At 35.8% G+C, this 26,928-nt stretch overlaps 1 protein-coding gene across 1 annotated transcript in view; it reads left to right on the plus strand.

Annotated features, from left to right (window-relative positions):
• LOC149748041 (neuron navigator 3-like) overlaps positions 1–26,928 on the plus strand; it is a 659,075-nt gene that overhangs the window by 559,459 nt on the left and 72,688 nt on the right. Inside the window, exons 3-4 of the mRNA XM_089921063.1 lie at positions 15,521–15,638; positions 16,271–16,323. Coding sequence (XP_089777189.1) covers positions 15,521–15,638; positions 16,271–16,323 — 171 coding nt within the window. The remainder of the gene's footprint in view (positions 1–15,520; positions 15,639–16,270; positions 16,324–26,928) is intronic.

The following is a 26,928-nucleotide window of genomic DNA, read 5'->3' on the forward strand; positions in this document are numbered from 1 at the left end:
AAAGAAAAATAAATAAATTTAATTCTTAGTTCTCTTTTTAATCATCATTAAGAAAAAAAATGTTATACCAAGTTCTAAGGATTCCAGTTGTGGAAATTTCACCAGCGTATGCCCATATTCCCATCCCAGGGACCGTAGCACCAGGTTGAATGGAATTGCTCAGGACCCAAGGTCAGAGCTTCACAAGGAAGAGAGAGGCATTCCTAATGATGAAGAGCCCATAATAAGTGCTCAAAAGATACACATGAAATGAATTAATGAAAAGATAATCAGGAATGAAGAGAAAGTCCTTGGTAAGGACTGTGGGTACAGGGCAATGGTCTCTGGAAGGGAAATAGGAATATTTCCTATTTTTCTCCATTGGCATCATCATCAAATTCTTGGACACAGGAGATTTGTTCTGTGAAGCGTCTTCGGCTGCAAGGAGAATGTCTCTGTAATTTAAATTAACATCAGTCTGTAACAAACACCTGGGTTCCAGGGGCTTCGCACAGTAGCTGTTTATTTCTCACTCCCGCAGTGAAAGGTGTTTCCTGCTTGTTGGTTGTAGAATTAGGGATGCTCTGTTTTAGACAGTCACTCAGAACTTATACTAATGATAGCTCTGCCATTTTCATCATGTGGCTTCCATATTCCACCTAGATATGAACTTCCAGCTGCACCGAGGGCAAAAAGGATGGAGAATACGGTGTGGGGTATTTTTATGGGCCAGGCTGGGAAGAGATGTATATCACTTCAGTTCACATCCCATTGGTGAGAAGAAGTCTACATTTTCCTACCTAAATGCAAGAAGAGGAGAGCTGGAAATGAAGTTCCTGTGTGAGAAGCTGCTTGCTAGAGGATACTCTATGCTGTGGAAGCTGGAACAACAGTTTTGGTGAACAGTAGCTAAAATGTAATAGGTTTTCTGACAAGGGATGGGAGTGGGGTCACTTATAGTCATGAAGCGGCTGGAAAGGCATTGCTAGTTAGGTCAGCTCTTCATAAAAATCATCCATTGTCATAATACATAGCTGATGTATGACCTTTCTTGGAATAGACTAGGAAATACATCAGATACGGGCAGAGAAGAAATTCGAGATAAGGGCATTTTGTGGATACAAATTCATTTCTGTGTCTCATTAATGCAATTAAAAAACAAAACATAATCTCAGTATGCATGTACAATAGTTCTTTGAAATGATTCTATGTTTGTTTTGGGGGAATATGTTTTTAAATGTAATTCATGGGTAACATGTTTCATGGATTATAATAATGATGCCTTATTTTGTATAATATATTTTGCTTTTGCAAATGTTTTCTATTACAGTTAATCCTCACAATAATCCTCTGAGATAGGCAGGGTAGATAAGGATATGATCCCTGCATTAAAGAGGAGGAAACTCAAGATCCAGTAGTAAGTGGTAGAACTGGGAAAGGAGCCCAGAATCTCTGACTCCAGGCTCTACTTCTGAAACCCTTCAAAAATTTAACTTTATTTTTTTTTCTCAGAGGGATTGGGAGTTAGAGGACAACATCAGCTGAGATCGGCTTACCTGCTTAGTGAGAAGTTTTACTTCCTGAGCTGTCCATGTTGGGTGAATGTTCTAGACCATGTTTCACATCCTCTTGGGGGAACAACTTCAATCACTGGAATAGATTTATAAGAAAATAGATTGTAAAATTTGGTTTGGGGGCTTGAACTTGAAATATTGGCCCAATTAGAGTCTTTGATTTCTATTTGCTACCTTGCATTTGTATATAAATACAGTATGAAATCATATAGTGAGCAGTCTGCCTTTTTTTTTTTCATTTTTATTTTCCATTTTACTTAATGAAGTGTAATAACTTATAAGGGATTTAAATTGAATCCTTAGCAGTCTACCTGTTGTGGTACATTTAAAATGAAAGGATTTCAGAATGAAATTTGGAGATTTTTATGGTGATTGTCAATGTGATGACTTCTAAAATCTTGGTGCTCTCGTCGGGGTCAAGAGACCACTAGTGTGGTTGTCCAATTAGGTGAGCAGGTTTACTCTGCAGCATGACAGAGCTGTACAGTAGATGCACTCCAGCTGATGGTCTTGGAGTTATGTGGCTCTAGCCCCTACCTGTGGTGATTTGGAGCTACAGCATGTCACTGTAGAGAAACCACCTGCAGGAAGCCGTTAAATAATTGTGTCTGATTGGAATATAAATTGGATCCATCAGAGTGTCCTTAGCAAACAGCAAACTACATGACACATATCACCATGTGTCGTGTATACTACAACGCATGATAGTTTCAAAAATTTCAAATATTTATGAAAATAGGATATGGCCCCATGGGGATCAACAAAATCTTCCAAAATGTATTGTGTTTGCTTAGAATTCATGTAACAACGACAAAAAGAAGATGGCAAGAAAACAAATATTTTTAAAAGTCTCTCTTTGTCCCTAGAAATTTCACTCCTGCAGACTAGCAGTGGCTGGATGGATGTATCAGTGCCCCTGGGGTGATGCATTTCTATTTCCATTGCTCTTCATTGCAGCTTTTTAGCACAGCAGGAAGTGTGTCTCTCTCAGCTTCCAAGTTTTATGTTTTTAGCCTAAGTAAATAGAAACCACCTGTTGTTCACCTCCTTGTAAATAGATCTTTTTAACCTTGATAAAACTTTGAAATGGATACCTACCTTTATTACTAAAAATGTAAAGATTTTAACATAAGAATGAATGGTTTGCAAAGAGCACTTATAGTCAGTATTTTCTGGGCTCACTGCGAGGTGTTTTTTGGTTTTGGGGGATTTTTTTGGTAGCAGGAGAATTTTAGGAGGTAAAGGAAAATACTATATAAGCTGTGAGTCTTTTGTTACTTTTAATTTACATTGAAATAACATTCTCTTTACAGTGAAACACAGTTTAAAGTGCTAGAAATAAACCCATTTTTATGTGTGAACATCATTGTCTATGCCAGTGGTCCTCAAATATTAGCTAGCATACATCAAAATCACCTGGAGAATTTTTAAAACTCAGATTACTGTTCCCACCTTTAGAGTTTCTGAGTCAGTGGTTCTAGGGTGAGGGCTGATAATTTGCATTTCTAACAAGTTCCTAGATGACTCTGATGATGTTGGTCCAGGGGCCATACTTTGAAAATTGCTGGTCTATGCTTAATGTTTCTAACAGTCAATTCCTCACTGTTAATTATGGGTACGTGAGTGGAAATACCCAGGTCAGAAGCCTAGAAACTGAATTGCTAAGACTAATCGAGGTTTATTCTCTCTTACCTTTGTGTTTCATTAATATTATTTTCTTACGCATATTTTTCTGCCATATTATTTCTTCTTTGAAGGACGGTTGCTAATATTTGCCTTGAACTTAACTTACATCAATTATCAGACTGAGATAAAAAGAAGGTAAAAGAATTTCATGTATCATGCTTTTTCTTTCCCCCCTAGAAAAGTATGAGAAGTAACTAAGTTCTCTTAACTGGTTTTCTAAAATACTCTTTGGTACAGTTTAATATGCAGGTTTTAACACATGTTGTCACCTGGGTTATTAGAATTTTGCAAGCAGTTAGGATGGATTCCCCATAGAGCATTCCATTAACGCAGTGGCAATGCGATTGAAGTTAAGTGAAAAAAATTTAAATTAGTACCAGAATTGTACTGTATGGTTATAATATCCAACTCCTTTTTCAGAAATTTACAAAGTGTCATTTTCTCTGTAGAAGAAAAGATCATTAAAAAGCACTGTGAATTTAAGACAGGGTAGATGATTCTTTATATATTTCATTTCTGGCAGAGTGTTTATCGGATTGTCCACTGATGAGGAAATTGCCCAGGATGATGGTGACACTTAAGGTTAGAGGAGAAAATATGACTCAAAAACCGAAACAGTCAGTACATTTGGAGTGGTCAGAAGGATCAGAGAGTGACATATGTGACCGCAAATAAATGCCAGGGAGTCTTCACAAGCGTGTGGGGAGTGATGATTTGGAAAAAAGATCGAGGTAGCTGGAATGTCACCAGATAGGCAAGGTGGAGAGAGACGAGGCAATCATCATTGCAAGGAACACCTGGTGGGTTCTCAAAATTGGCTAACCTGCTCCCTGCCCAGTCCTTCCTTCCCTCCTCAGGGACAAACTATGTGTCTTATCCTTTTTAATGTGGCCACAGTACCCAGCACAGCGCTGTGCAATCAGTGTTGGCTGATTTGATTTGATTATGCATGCCCCAGTTTGTATTCTGGTTTCATTATTTTCCCTACAAATAAACTGCAGGTTAAAAAAAAAAAAAATCAGGAATACTGTAGTTAGCATAGTAAACTCTATCTCTTGTTTTCCTTTTAGATTACATTTAGGTCTGTTTCTGCTCATCTAAAAATTTCTTATTCCTATATGAAAATACAGGCTTACCTCGTTTTATTGTTTCACCTTATTGCACTTCACAGGTAACTGAGTTTTTTGTTTTTTGGGGGTTTTTTTATGAATTGAAGGTTTGTGGCAACCCTGCATCGAGCCTTCCGAGCAGCATTTGCTCGCTTCGAGTCTCTGTGTCACATTTTGGTAATTCATGCAATATTTCAGCCTTTTTCATTATTATTACATTTGTTATGATGATCTGTGATCAGTGATTTTTGCTGTTACTATTGCAAAAACATTACGACTTGCTGAAGGCTCAGACAATGGTTAGAATTTTTTAGCAATGAAGTATTTTTTAATTAAGGTACGTACATTGTTTTTTTAGACATAATGCTATTGCACACTTAATACACTACAGCATAGTTTAAACATAGCTTTTGTATGCACTGGGAAACCAAAAACTTCTTGTGACTTGCTTTATTGAGATACTTGTTTTATTTAGATGGTCTAGAATCGAACCCATAATATCTCCGAAGTATGCCTAAAAGGAGATGTCATTAACATTCCAAGCTAATCACTTGGGCTATGAATTTAAACAGATAAATGCAGTTGTAAATGAAAATATCACTATAATTTCAGTTTCAATAAAATCTGAAACTTGAATCAAGTGGTACATTTGACAGCTGTGTGCCAAGGAAGTGTCACTGGGATGGGTGGGGTTGCAAGCATGAAAGTTGAGAATATTGATGTTGATTATTTGCTCCATCTGGCTTATGGTCAAAATAAGTACAGTAGGCAGCCAAGGTTTATTCTTTTCTCGGGTAGGAAATAACTCTCAGAGAACTTGAAAGGTTAAATGCAGTAATAATGGAAAGTGATATTTTTGCATGTATATGAATTTTAACGTTTATTTAAGACTGGTGATCCCTTCACATGGAATATATTATTAGTAATATATGTGACATGGACCAGAAGTTTGATATACTAATCATCATTAAGAAGTTTTCTTTTTTGTAACCAAAAATCAATATTTTTTAAGAATTAAGAAATATTTATATTTTCTTAAAATCTAAAAATGAAAGCATCATGTATATCATGTATATATTATGTATATGGATTGTGTATAGATGGACCAAAAGGCTGTGAGCCAGGCTTTTTTGGGTGTCTATTAAGTGGTAGACACCAACATTATAACGAAGTCTTATTCTACTCCTGCCTTTGACACTGTTTTATTCTTTTTTATCTACCCATCTGGTGTCTGTATTTTATTTTAGAGGATTTCATCAAATGTATGGTAACCTTCAACTCTGCATGTATCAAGTGTGAGACACTAAAAAGCTATGTTCACACGTCCACACATTTCTTGGTGTCCTCTGGGATTCACTCTAGGTCATCCACTGGCCAGCTGGTTGATCCACTGGGTACCTTGAATGTTGATGTCTGTTGGTCTTAGGGATGATAATTGTTGTCCTAGAAGGACTTTCCATTTCTGGCTGGAATGTGGATGGGGCAGATATAATCTTGCATTTCTGAAGGAGAAAGAACCTAGGGCAGGAAGACAGTTGCTGGCGTCTCAGTATCAGGATGCATAATTTCATTTAATCCCTCATTTTCATTCCTATACCTCTACCCTCCTGTCTGACTGATATCTCTAAGTCTGGATTTTCCCTGGTCTGTAGTTCCTGCCTCTTGATGGTATGAGGGAGAGGTAAAGTAGTTCTTGTCTCTGGTTTCCCCCACCCCAACTTTCCACTTGATCTGTTGCCCACACTTCCTGAGCTGTTCTGGGATTCTATGGGAAAATCTCTTTGCATTGCTCTGATGTCTCCCTCCGCAGGCTCCTGTGGGCTTGATGTTCCTTTACTCCTCTTTGCTAAATCATGTATCACTCTTTCAGCTGCTTTCCATATTCATATACTGTAGTTATAGAAGATTGAGTTTGAGCCTTCGGTTTTTGTTCTTGCTGTCTTAAGGGAGAATTCCTAGAAAATACAGGGTGGAAAAGTTTTCATTTTACCATCCAGAAAGTGGGAGTCTTACATCTTAAGTCTTAGCCTCTTAAGCAGTCTCCCTTTACTGTTTTTCTCTATCCCTCATAGCTACACCAGAGCTAGAGTTTAGAAATACAGCCATATCTGTCATTTTTATGCCTCCTACATAAAAATAAGCTTTTACCTAAAATATTGATACAGCCCTCTTTACTTTACATAGGACCCCTGCCTCATTCCTGTCCTCTTCTCTCTAGCTTTTCCATGTGCCTCTTCCCCGTGCTCTGACCAAATGGAATTATTCAGGCCAAATGGATTCAGAATTTAGAATATGAAATACACCTCTGCCCCTTAATAAGTTTCACTATCCCTCTTCATATATATGTATATGGAATATGCTTTCCCCTTCTCTCTGCTTGTCAAAGCTCATCCTTTTGGATGGCATTCCTCAATCTTTCATCATTCTTCTAGGACCTTCATAGTTGTGGCTTTCTTTTTTCTCTTTTTTTTTTTTTGGCCATTTTTCTTTAAACAAATTCACTTTTAAGAACTGGAGTAAATTGACTTCATAAGGAAACTTTTATTCTGAAGTCAAGTGGGAACTATCCTGTGATTTTTAGGTAGGAAGGTAAATTAGTTTATCAGATTTGCATTTTAAAGCAGTCCCTATCTATAGCGTATAGAATAGTTTAGCGCATACCCTGCCTAATTTAGAGACAGTTTCTAGGACTTTTAAAGCAATTTGGGTGAGAGATGATGAAAAGCTGAACCAGAATAATTACAGCAGTAATGGAGCCGAAGGGTCAAAAGATATTAAGGAGATAGAATTAACAGAACTGGGTCAGAGATTGGGTGTGACAAATAAAGAAAAAAAGCAAAAGGAAATTATCAGAGTTTATTTTGTGTTTACTTTAGAATTTACCTGCTTTCATAGACCTCCTTCTGATTTTCTGGAGTTGCTGACTCATCAATATTCACTTTTAATCAACCTTCAAACTTGAAATTTTTAAAAAAAAGTTCATTACTGGTATTTTTCTTGATGTAAAAACTGAGAAATAAACTAGCTGAGTTGAACCATTTACTTGGTGAATCTATTACATATATTGTGATGATGTTTATATTATAAAAGCTTTTAATGGGTTCATTTTATAATAGTCCCTCATAGCCCTCAGTATTGAGATTTCTAGAAGGTCTGCAAGAGTCATGACATTGAACTCCATGGATCTTTTGGTCATATCAGTTCTGTGATAGCAACTGAAGATCCAGTCTGTGATCAAATTTCAAACTGAGTAAAAATAGCATGTTTCAGGTCTTAATTCCATACTGTAATTTTTCTAATCTCCTTTGCCCAACATTGCCTGTCACTCAGGGATTTTTGAATCATACACTGAGGTGTACAAAATTATAGCTTTTAAAAAGAATATATAGGGAATTCCCTGGTGGTCCAGTGGTTAGGACTCTTCTCTCGCACTGCAGGGAGCCCGGGTTTGATCCCTGGTAGGAAACTAAGACCCCAGAAGCTGCGCAGCATGACCAAAATAATAACAATAATAGGCAAAGAGATAGATTCTATTTTTTTTAAAGAATATATATATAAGTTCACCTCTCAAATTTCTATTTCTGTACAGCAGGAGAAAATTTATTTCTCCCAATTCAAAGTATTCAGTTACTTCTGGTTTAAATTTCAGTCCTATCAGAAAAGGCCCAGTCAACTTCAGATCCTTCTCCTTCCCTTGTACATCTTTCTCCCTGAAGTGATAGTCTGGGGAGGGTTGGTGAACAAGGGTACTTACTTCCACGGCACCATGATGCCACATCTTATGGGCCGTTAGTGCCCATCAGTGCCACTGTCTGGTAAGTGGTGAAATTTATGATGTCTGTCAGACTGGAGTTATCATAACCTGTGCTCACATATTTCTTGCTTTTTGTCCTTTCCCATATTAGGTCTAAGCATCCTTCCTGTCCTGATTTCAAATACTCTCTGGGCTCACTTGCTTTCCCTTAGAAAATCCCATATGATTCTCAGGAATTGGAAGAAAAAAATGGATGCTTTCCCATAAGCTTTTGATAGGTGTTATGCTTTGTGAGTCCTTCTCGGGTCCAGATGCTACTATGAAACTCCACCCAGAGAGGTGGCCTGTTAGGTCGAATCTTAGCACCTTTGCTTCCTTCCAATTCTCTTCCCAGGACTAATTCTTCTCTTTGTGGGAAAAAACACTTTCATCACTGGTCACTCTTCCCTAATCTACCATTTATGGCTTATCTTTTATGTGCTTACTCCTTTGCTGATTTATGTAATGTGAAAACCCAATTATTACTGTTGAAATTGTTGGTTTTCAAAACAGTTTCTTTCTGCTATGGATTAGAAGAGCCTATTTGACTTCTCAAAACCTATAATTTGAATAAACCAGAGAGCAGTGCTTACGGGAATATATCACTACTTCTTGAATGTTGGGGAGAAACTAATGTGTATAAATAAATGCAGGGTTGAAACCAGCTCAACTGATATTTGAAATCATCTGACTTCATTTATAATATTTTCTAAGTAGGTTATAGGTTAGTGTCTTTCTGTTAAAATAGGCTCTTGACTGAAGAGTCTGTCTTTCCCCACCTACTTCTCTACATTTCTTTGATCATTTAGCACTCATTAAAAATAAATTTGTATCTCATTGAAACATTTGTATACCTCAGTGTGTAGTGTATGCAGTAACAAAAACAGTCATAATAATTTTTATATAACTGTCAGGTTACTTATAATACACTCATCAAATACTGAATTATGGTTAAAAAGTTCAGGAGCAGTTTGCTGTGATACACAAAGGCAGTGCATTATATTGTCAGTAGTGAAAAAAAAAAACTCATCATAAACAAAAGTTTAAGACTCCATGGAGAACCAAAGTAGATCTTCTGATGTTGTTTTACTGTAACAGGATAAAAGCAATATGATGTCTATATTTTGGCTTCTATTTTTGTTTGTTTGTTTTACAGCATATTTATTATTTATTCATTTGCCGTTTTCTTGAGAAATAATTGATATACATCACTGTATACGTTTAACGCATACAGCCTGATGGCTTGGTTTACATATACTGTGAAATTATTACCACAGTACGTTCAGTTAACATCCAACTTGTCATATAGATAGATACAGTAAAAAGAAAAAAACGGGAGGGGGAGTCTTCTTGTGATGAGAATTCACAGGATTAACTCTCTTAACAAATTTCCTATGTATCATATAGCAGTATTAACTGTAGTCATCATGCCCCGCATTACATCCTTAGTGCTTATTTATCTTGTAACTGGAAGTCTGTACCTTTTGCCACCTTTCTCCAATACCCCCTCGCCCTCCACCCTCCGCCTCTGGTAACCCCAAGTCTGATCTTTTTTCAATGAGGTTTTTTCATTTGTTTTTAGATTCCACGTGTAAGTGAGATGATACAATATTTGTATTTCTCTGTATGACTTATTCCACTTAGCATAATGCCTTCAAGTTTCATTCATATTGTGGCAAATAGTAGGATTTCCTCATTTTCTATGAGTGAATAACATTCCATCGTGTGTGTGTATAAATTTATATATCTATATTTTATATATCTATATATGTACCACAACTTATTTTTCCATTCATCCATCGATGGACACTTAGGTTTTTTTCTATGTCTTAGCTATTGTAAATAATGCTCCTATGAGCACGGGGTTGCAGATATCTTTTTGAGTTAGTGTTTCTATTTCCTTTGCATATATTTCCAGAAGTAGAAATGCTAGATCATATGGTAGTTCTATTTTTAACTACTTGAGGATCCTCCATACTAATTTCCCTAGTGGCTATACCAATTTAAAATTCCACCAGTAGTACACAGGGGTTCCCTTTTCTCCATATCCATGTCAGCATTTGTTATCTCTTGTCTTTTTGATAACAGCCATTCTAACAGGCGTGAGGTGCTATCACATTGTGGTTTTAATTTGCATTTCCCTAATGACTAGTGATATTGAACATCTTTTCTTATACCTGTTGGAATTTTGTGTATTTTCTTTGGACAAATGTCTATTCAGATCCTTTGCCTATTTTTAATTGGGTTATTTGTATTTTTGGTATTGAATTGTACAATTTCTTTATATATTTTAGATATTAATTCCTTTATCAGATTATACTGTTTGCAAATATTTTTTGCCCATTCCATGGGTTGTCTTTTCACTTTGTTGATGATTTCTTTTGCTGTGCAGAAGCTTTTTAGTTTGGTGTAGTCTCACTTGTTTTTTGTTTTGTTTTGTTTCTTGTGCTTTAGATGTCATATCCAAAACTTCATTCCCAAGACCCATGTCAAGGAATTTATTCCTGTGTTTGTTTCTAGGGGTTTCATGTTTTCAGGTCTTAATCCATTTTGAGTTAATTTTTAAGTGGCATAAGATATGGGTCCAGTTTCATTCTTTCACATGTGACTACCTTAATTATCTCAGCAGCATTTATCGAAGTGACTGTCTTTTCTCCATTGAGTGCTCTTAGCTCTTTTGTCAAATATTAGTTGATTATATATGCATGGTTTTATTTCTAGGCTCTCAATTCTGTTCCATTGGTCTATTTATCTGTTGTTATGCTAGTACCATATTGTTTTGATGACCACAGCTTTATAGTATAGCTTGAAATCAGGAATATTGCCTTCTATTTGACCCTATTATTTTATAATTTACAAATTAGCACTGTAAAAGAAATATTATAGGATCAAATAATTAAGAGATCATTACAACTTGCAGCAGTTTTCCTTAATTAGTTAGGTCAACTACCTTTGGGTGGACAGCTAAGATTTAAGGATTTGACAAAGGTACTGTTTTATAATGCTAATAAACCAATTATGATTAATGTAAATATGAAAATGTGAACTAATAATACTATTTGACATTTAACAAATATTTAGTAAGTGAAGGGCCATGTTCCAAAAGTATAAATTTATTAACTCCTCACAATAATCCCATTAATAGGTAATACTATTATTGCCATTTTACAGACGAGAAAAATCTTACACTGAGAGGAAATAACTGTTCAGTCGGTATCCACATGGATATTGAGTGGCAGAGCAGAAATTCCAACCGTATAGACTGTTCCTTAAAGAATACCTGCTGTTGCATAATAGGCCCTAAAACCCATGCTGATAAATAAGAAATATAAAGTATGCCATGGTGCCTTTAATTTCTATTATTTTAGATTACTGTAAATGCATTATTAAACATACAACTGTGCTAGAGTTTCTAAGTAGCACTTTGGTAAATGTAATCTCATTAATTCTTCTGAATTGACTGAAATATAATTATTACATGAGATGACATTTATATTCATAATATTGCAGTTTAAACATCTGAAGCCAGCTTTCCTCAGATATTTTAAGGTAAATGATATTTAAAGCTTTGGTCACAACCTTGATGACTTAAACGCTCAATGGCCCTGTAGACAATACCAAATATTGATTTACGATTGATATGATATTATTTTCAATTATATCAGTTTCTTCACTAAAAAAAAAAAAACAACTATAATTCATACCATAGTCCTACAAAATAAGTACCACACATTTCACTCATTCAACTGAGGCTAAGAGGTTAAATGCTGTGATTATTTTTATGGGAATGAATCAAGGGCAACTTTGGAGCTCAGATCCAAAATCCAGACATGATTTCACCATTCTGTTGTGTTTATTTGAACAACAGATTCTAATGATGATTGACCAGGTTGATTGTATCTTCTCTCATCAGGTTATTACAGAAAGTTTATTGATGAGTTTTAAATATATATATTTATATACCATGTGTCCTTTGCTTGAAAACTGTCTCCTTAAAGACACAGTTCATATGTCCACTTTTTTAAATTTAATTTTTTATTTTTTAAAAGACAGGAAAATATAAGTTTATATATACATAATTTAAAATATATGTATAAGTTGCTTTGTAATTGTTTTATATTTCCTAATCTAGATTATAACCCTTTGAAAATCACTGATTTAACTTGAATCAGGTATCTTCTACACATGTCTGTTAGAAAGAGTAAGTAAATAAAGTGCATGGGACTTAGTTTTTAAATTCATTTATTTAGTCTGAATAGATTTTTCTGATTGCAGCTAAGTCAGAGCTACTATCTGAGCAAAGTTTCATGTGTTAAAGATGCTGGACGAGTCAAAGCACTCGGGCTTGGGATTCCTCTAGAAGGAATCCTGGACCAAGTGAAAACGTATTTCATGAGCTCAGCCAGAGGCTATCCCAACAAGGTCTTGAAGGCAACCAGCTGGTTTCCCATCTGTTTTCCCACCTGAGTCCCAGGAGGGATTTGGATAGAGGCTAAGGCACTGTTGACATGCATTTGGAAAATAAAAGTATTATTGTTTTTATTTTTAATACATTCCATTCTGTGTATATTTAAATAAGTTAAATGAATATATTTTCCATAATTTAATGCCTTTATCAAAAAAGAGGAATCCATGCAACATGGAGTTTGTTGGAGGTTGTGTCATGATGGAGGCATTGCAGGCCTGGATGAGAACATCACAGCCTTCAGATTGGATGCATTCCTCTGAGTTTGGATGGCAGACAGATCTGTGGCCCCAGTGAATTAGATAGCAGGAGTCAGAGATGTGAGTAGTGTAAGAAAGCAACGAGTACAGTTTCTCCAGTCTTCAACTGCCAATACTTTCAAATTTTTTAACCTTTGCAAAATGATAACATCAACACATATTTGTTGGAAAGCCATCATAGCAAATAACACTTAGATGCCATAAAACGATAATAACAGCAGACCCTTTTTCAGGGCTAACTCTGTGACCAGCACTTTACAAGTGCTATTTTGTTTATTCCTGACACAAGTTTATAATGTAAGTATTATTATTATCCTTATTTTTCAGATGAGGAATCAGGTTTAGAAAGGATAAGCAACTTGTTCAGTGTCCCAGGGGTGGCAAGCAGTCTGCTGGGCCTCAAAGCCAGGTCTGCTTGACTACAGAACTCATGTTCTTCATCTTTGTGGATCCTTTAAAGTCAATTAACTGGTGCTTATAACTCGCTGCCTAGGGGACAGGCACAAATCAAGCCTGGCTTGCCCTGAAATTTCTACTAGAAACCAAACAATTAATGCTATCATTAAAAGATGAACAGAAAGTGCTCAATTTTTTATATTCTAAACAGTATAAATCCTTATAAAATTAAAAGTTTACAATAACACAAGCAGACTAAAATCTTGAGGAAAATGATCACCAAATAAAAGTGTCTATCTAGAAATCATGTGTTTGTTTTCTAATTCAGGAGACAGTTGTGCAAGTGATTTTTCTCACACTTTAATATCTTCAGTATAAAGAAGATCATGAACATGGAGAAAGATGTAGTGTTGCTGTCGTGTATGTTTTTCTTATGCAACAGGATGCTTCAAATTATTTATGTCTTTCAGGACACTTAATACCACTACATATGCATTAAGATGCCACTTTGTATTTTCGAAAATAAAGAAACACCCTCTTTTTCTTCTATGTTGTATTTTGGAATGTTTGTACCTAGGATACATTAAAAAAAACTTAGTGGTCCCACTTTTAGGTTTTGGTCCTGTAAAAAATACTAGTATATGAATGTGCCAAGGTATCTTACAAGTTTAGATGCAGTGGAAACATTTTAAAAATAATTAAATATCCTTCAACAGGGGATTGATATTATGTATAATATTACATCAAAAATAATGAGAAAATATATGCAAAATGGTTTTAGAAGTGTTATTAAAATACTGTTACATAAAAAACTGAAAAATGCAGTGATAAGTAAAATTGAGCTAGATTTGGTTACGCATTCTATCATGAGCATGTGTATGTGTGTGTAATATTGTGTCATGTGGTGAAGTGTGTAGGCGTAGAAAAAATTCTAGAACTATTTATACCAAGTTATTCAAAAGTGGGTGGGGTTGCAAGTTGTGGGGAAACCTCCATTTCTCAGTTTCTACACTTTTATTTTATTTTTACAAAAACATGTATCAGTTTTGTTAGAAATAAAAAAAGCATTTTTTAATATTTTGCTCGGCACTCAGTGCTCATGACTACAAGGCTCAATTTACCTTTCCAATCTAATTTGTCACAATTTCAGGCGTCCTGCCTTAATTATATAATTTACAACTGTGCCCTTGATTCCTTTTTTCCTCTGCCTTTCTGTATCTTGTCCCCTCTGTGGGGAGAGCCCTTTCCTTCACTTCCTATCTTTAGGTTCTATTATGTTTACAGTTCTAATTCCAGTGCTTCTATAACACATTTTTATGTGTATATTTCTCAGTTAATTGTCCTCCTCTATTCTCATTTCAAATTTTGCATTCTTCTATCATATCACATATTATAATCTGCCTTGTAATAAATGTATTAATATGTCCATATGAGCCATTCATGAAATTAAAGTCTTAACTTATTTATTTCCTTACATTTAGATTACATCAGTAAGTGCCTATAACATTGGAAAAGTTAGTAACATTTTATTTTTGTGAAGTTTTTGAACAGTTTCAGTTTTTTCTTCTATCAATCTGTTATTGGAGAGACACCTCTACTTTATGTAGATTGCCAACCTTATGGCTCATAATCTGCTCGTCGATTCTGTATTATGATTTCTATGTAATAACTGCATTTGCTTCCTCTATTCTCTTATATAAATGCATTTCAAGAGGCTGAAATGGGATATGACAGTTCAAATAAAATAGCTTAGGCATTTGCAATTATTTCATAAAATGATGCCAAAATATTGTCACATACAGTATCTCACATGACAAATTTAATTAAGTCTTCTCAGAGAAACACACATTTTTATAGTAAGATTCTGGTATAAATCAATCCAGGTGGCTTCCTTTTACAAGGACAGGCAGATTATTTTCAGTATGATAGAACCAGGGGCAAGAGAGTAAAAACTCAAACTGATTTGCAAACAGGAGCTTCCTCAGTAGTCATCCAGGAAGGGAGTTTTGCTGTGTCACAAGTGACTAGTCCCGGGTTTTGAAAAAAGAGTGAGTCATCCCCCTTTGAAACAAGAGATAAGTGGGGGGAAAGAGCTGTTTAAAAATTATTTTACAACTATTTCCTTTGGAGCTATGACTCCTTAAGCTGGAATGTGATCCAGAATAACTTCCCTTTGAATCCAACATTTGTCTTAAGCATTTTTATTGCCTCTCTTTTCCCTCGTCCCATCTCACTTCTTCCCTCCCTCTGTTCAACAGATTTACACGGACTGGGCCAACCACTACCTGGCAAAATCGGGCCACAAGCGGCTGATCAAGGATTTGCAGCAAGACATTGCAGATGGAGTGCTGCTAGCAGAAATCATCCAGATCATTGGTAAGATCTGCCCTCTGAGAAAAGCCATGAAAGTTTCTGCGCCCACACACTTCGGTAAAATACAATTTAATTTGGATGCTTAGGAACTTGGTCCATGTGTCTCTGAGATTAATGCAGCTCTCCCCGTGATTTAATTAAAATGTTTATGTGAGAATGTTTGAAAAAGGCAGTTTGGCCATACTTTTAAATGGCTAGAACTGTATCTTTACATACACTGAATTGTCAGAAATGAACGCTTCATTAAACCATATGTCTCCCATGTGTGCATTTCGTTAGCTGGAGCAACTCATACACTCTGAGATTCCTTGAAACTATATCCTGATCCAGCAGGGACAATTGTGAAAGGTTTCATGCCAGCAGTCATTTGGCACAGGCTAAGGAATTAGCAGCAACTTCCTTCTCACTCACTTTTTTTTTTTATTTGCCTGATTTGTGCATATGGACCTGGCGGCTGCTAACAAGAGTGTCTTCTTGTACACAGCTTAGGAGGAGGCAGAGCGAATGTAGCACCAGCATTTTGCTTGGTGTTTTTTTTTTTTCTTTTTTTCTTAGTCTCCTTTTTTTGTGTTTCACTTCATGGCTTAAGCATGTCGTTCTTTTTTTCTCTCTTTTATTTTATTTCTTGGCTCTAGCAAATGAAAAAGTTGAAGATATCAATGGATGTCCTAGGAGTCAATCTCAGATGGTAAGAATCATGTTTATTCTGAATATATTGCTTGTCTTCACTTCCAGAGTTAACTGCATTTATAAATGGACTAGAAGTTTCTTTTGCATGTCTCTCTCCTTGTTTAAGAAACCATTTGATCATATTCTATCATATATATTTCTTTGGGTGCAATTTAGTAAGAGGTGATAACAACAATACAGTTGAATATGTATGACTCCTGAAGAACCAATCTCCAGGTGTTTTATCAGATTCTTGACTTTTTTTTGTTCTGCTGTCTGAATAATTTAACACTGGTCTTGGTGGCAATATATCCCATTTCCAGTTTTAAGTGGAGCCTTTTTGTCTGAACAACTGGTTTGAAGAACAAAAGTTGCCATGTGCATTTTAAAAATATATGAATAGTATTTTCTTCGCTCATAACAAAGTCCAGTGTAAACACATGGACTCTTCAACACTTTTGGAAATAACTCTAAGGGCAGGCTGCTGGAATTTTGCTGAGCAGGGACTGACTAGGAGATATGATTCATAGCCTTTTCCAGAAAGTTGTCGATCTAGAGGTCTGTCTGTCCCCCAGCCCTCTCTTATTTTTACCACTTGGTAAAGCCTAGAGTTTTATAATAAAATAATAGATTAATAAACTGCTGAGATAAAAACCCACCCCTTTCTTAATTAAATAGCCACAACTTTATTTTATAGGACAATATGAAACCAAAATGCCTTAACTGAAGTTATGTCAGCAGATATAATCAGGAATGACAGCCAAAATCCACAAGATGAGGTTTCCTCCAAAACTCTTTTTAGCATAGAATAGGCATTTAAAATAAAAATAATGAGTACTTAATTGACAGAAACTGGAAGAATGAAAAAAATGATGAACTGTTTTGACCTGCTGACCTGCTTTATTTAATGTCAGAAAACTGAAATCCAAAATAATAAAAAGAATTTATTTTTAAAGAGTGATTAACTAGCATGTCTGTGTGTGTGTGTGTGTGTGTGTTTAAGCACTCCTCTAAGGCCCTACTACAGTGTCATGAACTCTGTGTAGCTCTTGTGAAAAAAATCACTATAAAGAAAGATTCTCTGTAAAACATTTCAGTTTTAAGGAAACTTCCTGATCTAATTACTCTGGGCACAAAGACGACTCTATTAAAATTAATTATAGTTATTTCCTGAAGTTTTACTGGAAGTAGTTATAATACCTTTAGACCCTGCTATAATAAAAGCTGCACGATGATGGGAAAGACATGTAACTTCTCCGAGCCTCAGCTTTCTCATCTGTAAAATGAACCCTAATTATGATATGATAATAACATATAATTATGGACATTCTTTACTACCTAAACTGATATGGAAATGCAGAATAGTATTGCTACAAACTTTATAAAGAGCACATTCATGAATTAATACCTGTTAAAAGATTTTTAAGGCTTTATATTAAAAAGCTCTATAGTCCCTGAATATCATATGTTATTTCTCAAACCCAACACTGTTGGTTTTACTTTCATTATTTCAACCATAAAGACATGTTGGATACTAAAACTCTTACGTTCTCTGCTGGCATTCCAATTTGATTCCGATTACAGTTCAATAAATAGCCAAGCTATTACTTCATGACAGATAATAAACAAATAAACCTTCAAAACTTATAACTATAGATAGAGATGCGGTCCTTAGATATTTATCTGAAACATCTGTGCCTAAAATTCTACAAATCTGAAAATATTCTCATGGGTATAAGACTCTCTTAATTTTATTACTTCCTGTTCCTTATTAGCCCCCAAATGTCATGCAACATCTAGTATACATGTTATGTTGATATTTCTGCTTCTGATTTAAAACAAACAAACAGAAAAACCAAAACCTGAGAAATGCAAATGTTATAAAATAGGTGATTATTTTTTTCCAGCCAAAAAGTTTTAGTCAGAATTACACTGAATTTTGAGTCACGATGACTTGTAACCTCATTTTTTTTGATGTGGTTGAATTTCTAACCTGAAATTGGCATGCCTTCAATAAGGTGATTCACAAGAATACATATGACACAAATGTAACTTTTTTGGCTGAATTATTTTTGCCTCTGTTCTTAAGAATTGGCATCGGTACTATGTTACTATGTTACTAATGAATAAAAATTCCAGATTTTAACTGAGACAAGAAAGTAGAGGAAAGAGAATTATGATAGCATGACTAGGCTTATAAATTTCATACATCTTTTCCAAACAGGATGTTGCCTGTTTCTTTATTGTGTAACAACCGAGCAGTGCTGTGTTAGTAACGGCGAGCACTGTCCTTACTTATAGAACTACTTGTCCAATGCTTTTTATATATCTGATTTTTCATGGCCTTTGGTTGGCGTTCATGTTTAATAACAAAAGGTAAGGTAAAACTAGGTCTGCTACTGTTTCTAGTTACAAATTGTCTTTTTTAAATTTCAAACTTGGTAACCTTTATTGGATTATTTTCAGCCTTTAGTAATAGAAGTTCTCTCATGGTACGAATGTATGGTATATTGATGAATAACAGCCAGCTATTCATATTTAGGCAATATTAACTGAGCACATAAGGCACCAGGTGTAGGGACAATTGAGGATCAGAGGAGCAAATATTCAAATAAATAATAGCAACAGTGTTAATAGGGAAGAACAAAAGGAATGTGAAGGAAGTGAGCTTGGTGTGTTCCAGAAGCAGAAGACAACTGTGGTTTGAGCACAGTGAGAGGTGATTGGAGGGGACGACGGAAGCCTGATTATGTAGGACCAAAGGAAGGAGTTTGTATGTTACTCTAAGTTGATTGAGGAGCCTTTGGAGGACTTTTAAAGCTGGGCTGTGTTGTGATTTGATGTAAATATTAAAAATGATCACCCCAGGTGCTTTCTGGGCATTGTAGAATACTTAAGTGTTGGCCTTCAGTTGGGTATGGGAGATGAAAAATATAGGGACTATGCAGTGGTCCCCGATTTTTTGGCCTGAATGAGTAAGTAGTTACCATTAAACCAGATGATTATTATAGAGGGAGAAAACAGGCTAAAAGATGAAGAAGGGAAGAGGACAAATTCAGATTTTGACAAGTAGAATTTGATGTACCCATTGGAACGTGAAGTAGGAGGTTATTGGAGGCAATTAGGCATGTGATTCTAAAGGCCAGAAGTAAGATATTGGTTAGAATATACCTACTGTGTAGATAATGGTTAAAGCCATGGCCAAGGACGAGATCTCTAGGAGGTCTGTGTGAAGTCAGAAAGGAAGAAAGCTGAGGTTCTCACACTGAGGAATACCAACATGTATGTGATAAGCAGAGGTGAAGGAGTCAGAAAAGGGTGAAAAGAATGGTGAGAAAGTGAGCCCATCACTGAGAGAGTGGATCAACAGATATGGATTGTTAATCCTTAGGGTAGCTGTGGTAGCTTAAGCTGTAGTACGTACTCGGACTAACCCAGTGGGACAGGGCAATGTAAGATGAGGAAAATGGGGCAGATGCTGTCAAATGCTACCTAGTCAATGGGTTGGTATACCAGAAGGCAGGAGAGTTAGTTTTGGTAATTAGACAGGCGTTAATGACCTTCATGTAAACATCTTCTGTAGAGTGATCATGTGTTCAAGAATAGCTGAGAGGTGCAGATATCCACTGAGTCTTGAATGATCTTTCCAGGACTTTCCTGTTGAAGGATGAATAAAAAATATATAGTTTGAGAGGAAGTCAAGGTGAGGGGAGTTTTTGCAAGTGCGGAAGTAGGCAGAGAAGGAGGAAGCAATAGGGAAAGGGGAGGATCCAGGGGGATGGGGAGACAAGTGACCATGCCAGATCCTCAGGGATGTGGCAGAGGAGGAAATTTGGAGTCTGTGTGGAAGATTTAATGTTGGAAAACAATGGGGATACACTTTCCTTTCATAAGGGGATATGATTGCTTGAAGAGGTGGTATTTGTTAGTGGATTACATAGAAATGGAAGGAATTCAAATCAATATGATAATGACTTCAGACTATTAGATAATATTAATGTGCTCTTTTCCATGTCATTCTCTAATGGTTACCTTATAATATAAAGAAAAAACATTGATTATAGTATTTTATAGCAGATAAAGAAAATTCAACAAAAATTCTTTCAAATATCATTGGCTAAATGGCACATATTTAAGAAAAATATGAACTTGTCTTTATTAGCAGGATTATTGAGAGGTTGATTCATATTTATTCCAAGTTTCAACTGCTATCTATTGCTATCTTTCCTTAATGAGTTTGAGACCAAACTCATCCTGAAAAACATAGAACTAAGTTTGTAGGAGCTTATTCAACACTATATTTAACCTCATCCAAAGATGAAGTTACTAATGTGGATGACACCTGTTAAGTAATTTCTAGGTGGGTGGTATCAGGATTCAAAATATATGCTGCATGCCACAACTCTGGTGAGATTACATGAGGAAATAAATTAGCCAACTATAAATACCAGGAACATCCAGAATGCCCAGCAGATTAAAAATAGCAGAAAAAAATGCCCAACATGTATTTGAAATGCAGAGGCACAAGTGCAAGGTTCTTAGACAAAAATGTAAGACACGTAGAGGAAAAGTTGTTTTGAAAACAAAATTTTCTTTATTTTAAAGTAGACCATTAGAGCACTTGGCCAGTTAGCTCAGTTGGTTAGAGTGGGGTGCTAATAAACTAGGCCATGATATTTAATAATCTTCATAAATGCATGGAGGGGTTAGGAAATTTGATCATGTGAAATAGTTGCAAACCAAGAATTAGATGGTGGGGCAGAGGTGAGGGTGTGGTTCCCAGCGTGTCCTTCCTCTTCGCTGCTTCCTCCCTTCACCTCACTCTAATAGCTCGACTGGTTTTTTCAGCCACAACATTCTCCCTTCTTTTCTATCATATCATATTGTTTAAAATTTGCTGAGATGCGGATTTTTGGAAAACTTGTGCCTCTTACCCTTTTCTATTCCTAGGAGATGAAAAATTAGGTTTTGGTCTTCCCTTAATTCTCTGATTCCATGTCCCACGGGGTTATGGCTGCCACAATAATTACCATCATGGATTTCACAGGCATCTTTATTCCATTTCTATAGTTTACAGCAGTCCAGACAGTGAAACTATTCTTGACAGAAAAAGTATCCTGTTCTTTTATCACCATGCTGTCCTTTTAAGTTTTAATTCTTTCAGCCACTGCTTGTTATTGCTGCCCTTTTAAAGGATCTATTTAGGTAAGATAAGAAGATGAGGCTCCTAACCAAATAGGGAAGAGATAAAATATTGGAATGCTCTAAAGGTTTAGTAAAATCTTATAAATGGCACGCTGCAGGATTCTAGCACTATGACTCAGAGGAGTGGAATATTGCTAAGTTAGTCCATTCACATGATCCCCTGCCATTTTGAAACTGTTCATCTTCTGGAATGTCTAGAAAAAGATAGCTTAATGAAGACAAATGCTTTCCTACAAATAGAGCTCTGATCTCTAAAGAAATAGTAACTGAAAATCTCTACTTTGTAGTTTCCTTAATGATTCATTATTTTTATTTAGGCTCACACTTCAGGAGAATAAGCATAAACTACAAGTATTAGGAAATTTATATTAAATGATTAGAGTATCACCCTGATGATTTTTAAAACTGAGTTTGTCTCTAGAAGTTGCTCTGTATACTTGGAAAGTTTGAATGAAGTAATTGAAATAACATGGGGGTGCTGAGAGTGTGTCACGTTGAAAGGACAGTGGTCACTGGAATTCTAATTCTGATTAGATGATCCAGGAAAAAGAATTCAGTAAATGCTCAGAGTTTTCACTCATTTCTGTAATGAGGAAATTAGACTGATTAAAGTCTGTTAGAACTCCGACTTGCTAGACTGATTTAATGAAACACCAAAGACCACGGTCTGTTCAATATTTCATCTTATAGATATACCTGGGTTTTCAATCTTTATAGCTTTTTAAAACTACATTCATAGTAAAGTAAGAAAGACATTTCTTAGAATATATTACGTCTAATTTACAACGAACAACAATATTTTTATGAAAGTTATCTGGTCTGCCATTCAGAAATTAAATAAATGCTGAAGACACAAGAATGCTTTTCTACACTAATTTTATATTATAGAATAAATAGTGTAAATGTTTTTCTTATGAGTATCAATATTTAAATTGGTTTGTGCCGTTAGTAGGACAAATAGAAATTGAAGTTAAGTAACTCCCTTTGGGTTGGACACCAGATTCCACATACAAATTTTTTCCTTCTTTCTGGAGACAAGATATAAAATATTTCTGGTTTTGCAGGTAGTTATTAAACTTTATGCTGTACATAAAAAATTGCAAAGGTACTTAATATTTCTACTATATATTTAAATACCAACCACTTTCTTAAACATTTAGAATGTTCTTTATCCTGATAGTTTTGACTTAAAATGCTGTAAGTTGTTTCCCACTGATAAGCCACTATCTGAGTAAACACAAAATACCATCATACCTTGTATTAGAAAACATATTTTGTAGCAATCCTTTTGTAATTTTAGTTTTATTACCCTCGCTAATCTAGTTTTTTTTTAAAAGAACTTACTGCTCCATCTTTTTCAACCCTTCTTGAAATTAATAGAAAATTAACTGAGAAATTTAATACTCAGTACTAAAAAGTATGAAATAAGAGCAGTTTTTAAAACCCTAGTTCAGAAAACCATATACTAAGATATGAAGCCATTTTAAATATGACCTATGATATTCTTAGCTTAAAAACCTATGGTGATTAAACAATGTTTTTAAAAACTACTTCCATAGGACAGAAAAAGGAAATGAAATGGGGGAATCTTATTCACTTGATCTCAGTATAATCATTTGGCAAGTATATCTTTGATAAAATAAATTATTTGAAAATCAGTAGATGTACCCAGTCTACTTGTTTTATGATATTGTATTTAAATGATTTTAATATGAATTAAATTAAACTGACCTGTGTGGATAGCCACAGACAAAATTCATGACATGTCTGGTTACACTTTGAAAAATTATATTGCCCGTTTGATTTGTATTAGCCATGTTTCAAACATTAAAAAAATATTATGAAATCATATCATAGAAGCATCAAATTTTAGAGATGGACCTGAGAGTTCAGCCATATCAGTATCGCTTATTGATTCATCTGCAGGTTGAATGTCAACCATCTTTATCCAGTGCTGTACTAGATGCTTTGCTTGCATTTTTCATTGAGTCATCATAGCAAACCTACAAAAGAACTTGTCTCACTGAGGCTGCCTGTGTCCCTATTTAATAAGTGGAAGAATCAGTGTTTGGTCTCACGTCTATTTGAGTCTAGGCCAAACTGCTTTAAAACTTATTAACAAATGCATTTAAAAAAATACGACCTGGGACTCAAGTCTTGAGATTTTGATCTCTTCCTCTTCTTCCCCCTCCCCCTCTTCTTTAAAGTTTGGATCCCTCTCCCCCCGCTCCAAACTTGCAATATAAATGAGCATTTTTCTTTAATATTATGCTTGTTTCTTCCATCTATGACAGGAATAAAAGCTTTGGTTAGGTTGAGAGAGGGTGTGGGCATGTGAGATAAATAATGATTTATAAATTTTGTGGTGAAATTATGCATTTGGAAAATAATTAATTGTTATATGTAACTTTAGCCCTATATATAAACAGATATTATTTGTTTAGAATGGTTTTGTAACTTCATAATAAAAGAGTAAGATTCCTTGTTTTGTTTTGTTCTCTGAAACAAACCGAGAAGCAGGAATTATTAAAAACCTACAGAGTATATTTTCAGGTCAATGAGTACTGACATAGTATTTTATAATTTTATATTTATAATACTTTGTATTGGCAATTATAGCCTATAATGAAGATTTAATGTCATCTATAATTGGCAACTAATATTAAATGATGTTCATTATTCTCTAATCACCAAGTCAGTTAAAGCAGAATATAGAATTTTAAACAAAAAATAATTTTTATCTGATAAAATTCTAGTAAAATTTCCATATCTGTACCCTTATCTATCTATCTATCTAGTCACATACACACTTCTGTTATATATGTGTTTATATAAAGCATTCCTAGTATGAAAATTTATACATACACACATGTACACACAGACATAGATACACATATGCCTAGTATGGAGCTAAGCTCTTCATAAACATCTGTAATCCTCACATAATATATTGTGTGGAAACTGCTTTCATTCTCATTTCACAGATAAGGAAGCTGAGGCTTCAGCAGAGTAAAAACTTTATTTCTAACAGTGTGTGAATTGCATAACTATGATTCAAACACAGATTTATAAGACTGCAAAACTTTAAACTATTATACTATAGTGCTTAATTAATGAACTGACTCCTTGTAGCTAACCCCAGACCAACTAAACACAAAAACAAACTGAAGAGCTAAACAAAATTTCTATCTCCTACCTCTCCCTATCCCACAACACAAACTAACGAGATAGGAGAGGAAAACATGGGACATAGCATTCGATGACATGAAATACCTAAACTGTACCTTTCACCTCCCCTCCCCACAGACTTAACAAATCCAACCTCAGAGGGCAAGGCCTAGAACTCTGCATGCTTACAGATCCCAGCTGACCCTTAGGCTTGCTAAAGTTTTGGGATCTACTGCTCTGCTGCACTAGTTTCCTGTAACTGCTATAACAAATTATCACAGATGTGGTGGCTTCAAACAGTAGAACTTTAATCTCTCACTGTTTGGATGCCAGAAGTCTGCAATCAGTATCACAGGGCCAAAATCAAGGCTTCAGCAGTCCTGTGCTTCCTCCAGAGGCTGTAGGGGGAATCCATTCCTTGCCCATTCCAGCTTCTGGTGGCTGCCAGCGTTCCTTGGCTTGGGGCCACATCAGTCATTCTGTATGTTCATCTACCGGGAGATAAAAATGCATTGGTTAGTTGTGAAATAATTTGGAATCATTTAAACCTTATGAACTTAGAATATGGATGGAACAAATAGATTTTGCATACTCTTTCTGTCCTTCCTTTCACACGACACAATTTCATCCTTACATTCAACCACATATTTATGGAGCACCTATCTTGTGCCAGGCCTGTATCCTAACTGCCTGTCAATCATGTAGAGAGCTTGAGTCAGAAGCTGGAAATGGCTCAGTCAGAATGTCTAAATTATAGTGGTAGAAAGCATAATGTGGCAGGAATGGTGATTTCATTGGAGACTGACAGGGTTGAGTTTGAATTCTGGCTCTGCTATTTATTAATTGTGTAAACTTGTACAAAGTATGTCATTTCTAAGCCTCTACTGAATGGCCAAAATAATATCAAATTTACCAGAGTCTATGGTAAAGATGAAAAAAGGGTTTTGCATTTGCAGTAAATAACACCCATGCTTAAAGCTGTGTATGGGGCTTCCCTGGTGGCGCAGTGGTTGAGAGTCCGCCTGCCGATGCAGGGGACACAGGTTCGTGCCCCGGTCCGGGAGGATCCCACGTGCTGCGGAGCGGCTGGGCCCGTGAGCCGTGGCCACTGAACCTGTGCGTCCGGAGCATGTGCTCCGCAACGGGAGAGGCCACAACAGTGAGAGGCCCGCGTACCGCAAAACAACAACAAAAACAAACAAACAAACAAAAACTGTGTATGAACTTCCTTCCTGTGCTGGGTTAAGTGGTGAAGGAAAAAGTGGCTTTCAAACCATTTCCCATGCTTCTCTTCTTGACATGTAGTGTCCAGTTCCTCACAGTGCAGCCTGTTCACCTAGTGTGTTATGAAGTTAATATTTTACAAATGACATATTAAAATTAAATACACTAAAATAGACTTTTTAAAAATCAGAGTGCATTGCAGATAGAATGGGTAGAAATTGACTTGTGAAACTTTTATTAATTTCTATCTATAAACCTATGTATATACTGTGTGGTCATATAAAATAGATATCTTCAGTGCAACGCGGACCATTTCTTTCGCATCAGACACACCATTAGCGCCCTGAGCTCTACTATCAAACCCAGGCCCTTAGCAAGACGTGGAAGATGTTCCACATCTAGCCCCTGTTTATCTCTATGTCCTCGTCTTCTGCCGCTAGATTTTCCAGATCTCAAGATACTTGTTCCTGGAGTCTTTCTGCCTGTTCTCTCCTCCAGCATAGTTTCTTGAAACCTACTGAAGGCCACCAGCCTTTGGAGGGGCCTGTTTTCGCATTGATAAACAAAGATGTTGTGGAGAAAGATTTAAGTGGGGTTCAACTCTTAATATTCCTGGCTATTCTGAATTCCCCAGTCCCTTAACTAATGGTGTTTCTCAACCCTGACCAGTTCACATATTGCTCCTTCTTTGGGTTCACTTCACCCCACATCCTGTTATTTGGTTAACCCTTCCTAACCTTTCAGGGACTAGCTCAGGCTTCCCTTGAAGCAGAAAAAAAAAAATGTGGGAGTTAATGATACAGGCTCTGTTTTTCACATATTCTCTCTGTGTATCCTTGAGCATCTCAGTTTAATTCTCTGATCAACACTTTTATCATTGGAAAAATGCTATAATTATGGCAACTTCAGAAGAAGGTATCTTTGTAACCATGATAGAGAAGTCTTAGTTACTAATAACTTTCTCCTTTCCTGGTCCCTTTACCTCTGATCATGAATAGACTGTTCTGCATGCTTCTTTAGGAGTCTG

Source organism: Delphinapterus leucas, chromosome 11 (assembly GCF_059928025.1).
Source record: "Delphinapterus leucas isolate spDelLeu-1000000601 "Yukka" chromosome 11, BTC_Dleu_Yukka2, whole genome shotgun sequence".
In the NCBI taxonomy this organism is placed as follows: Eukaryota; Metazoa; Chordata; class Mammalia; order Artiodactyla; family Monodontidae; genus Delphinapterus; species Delphinapterus leucas.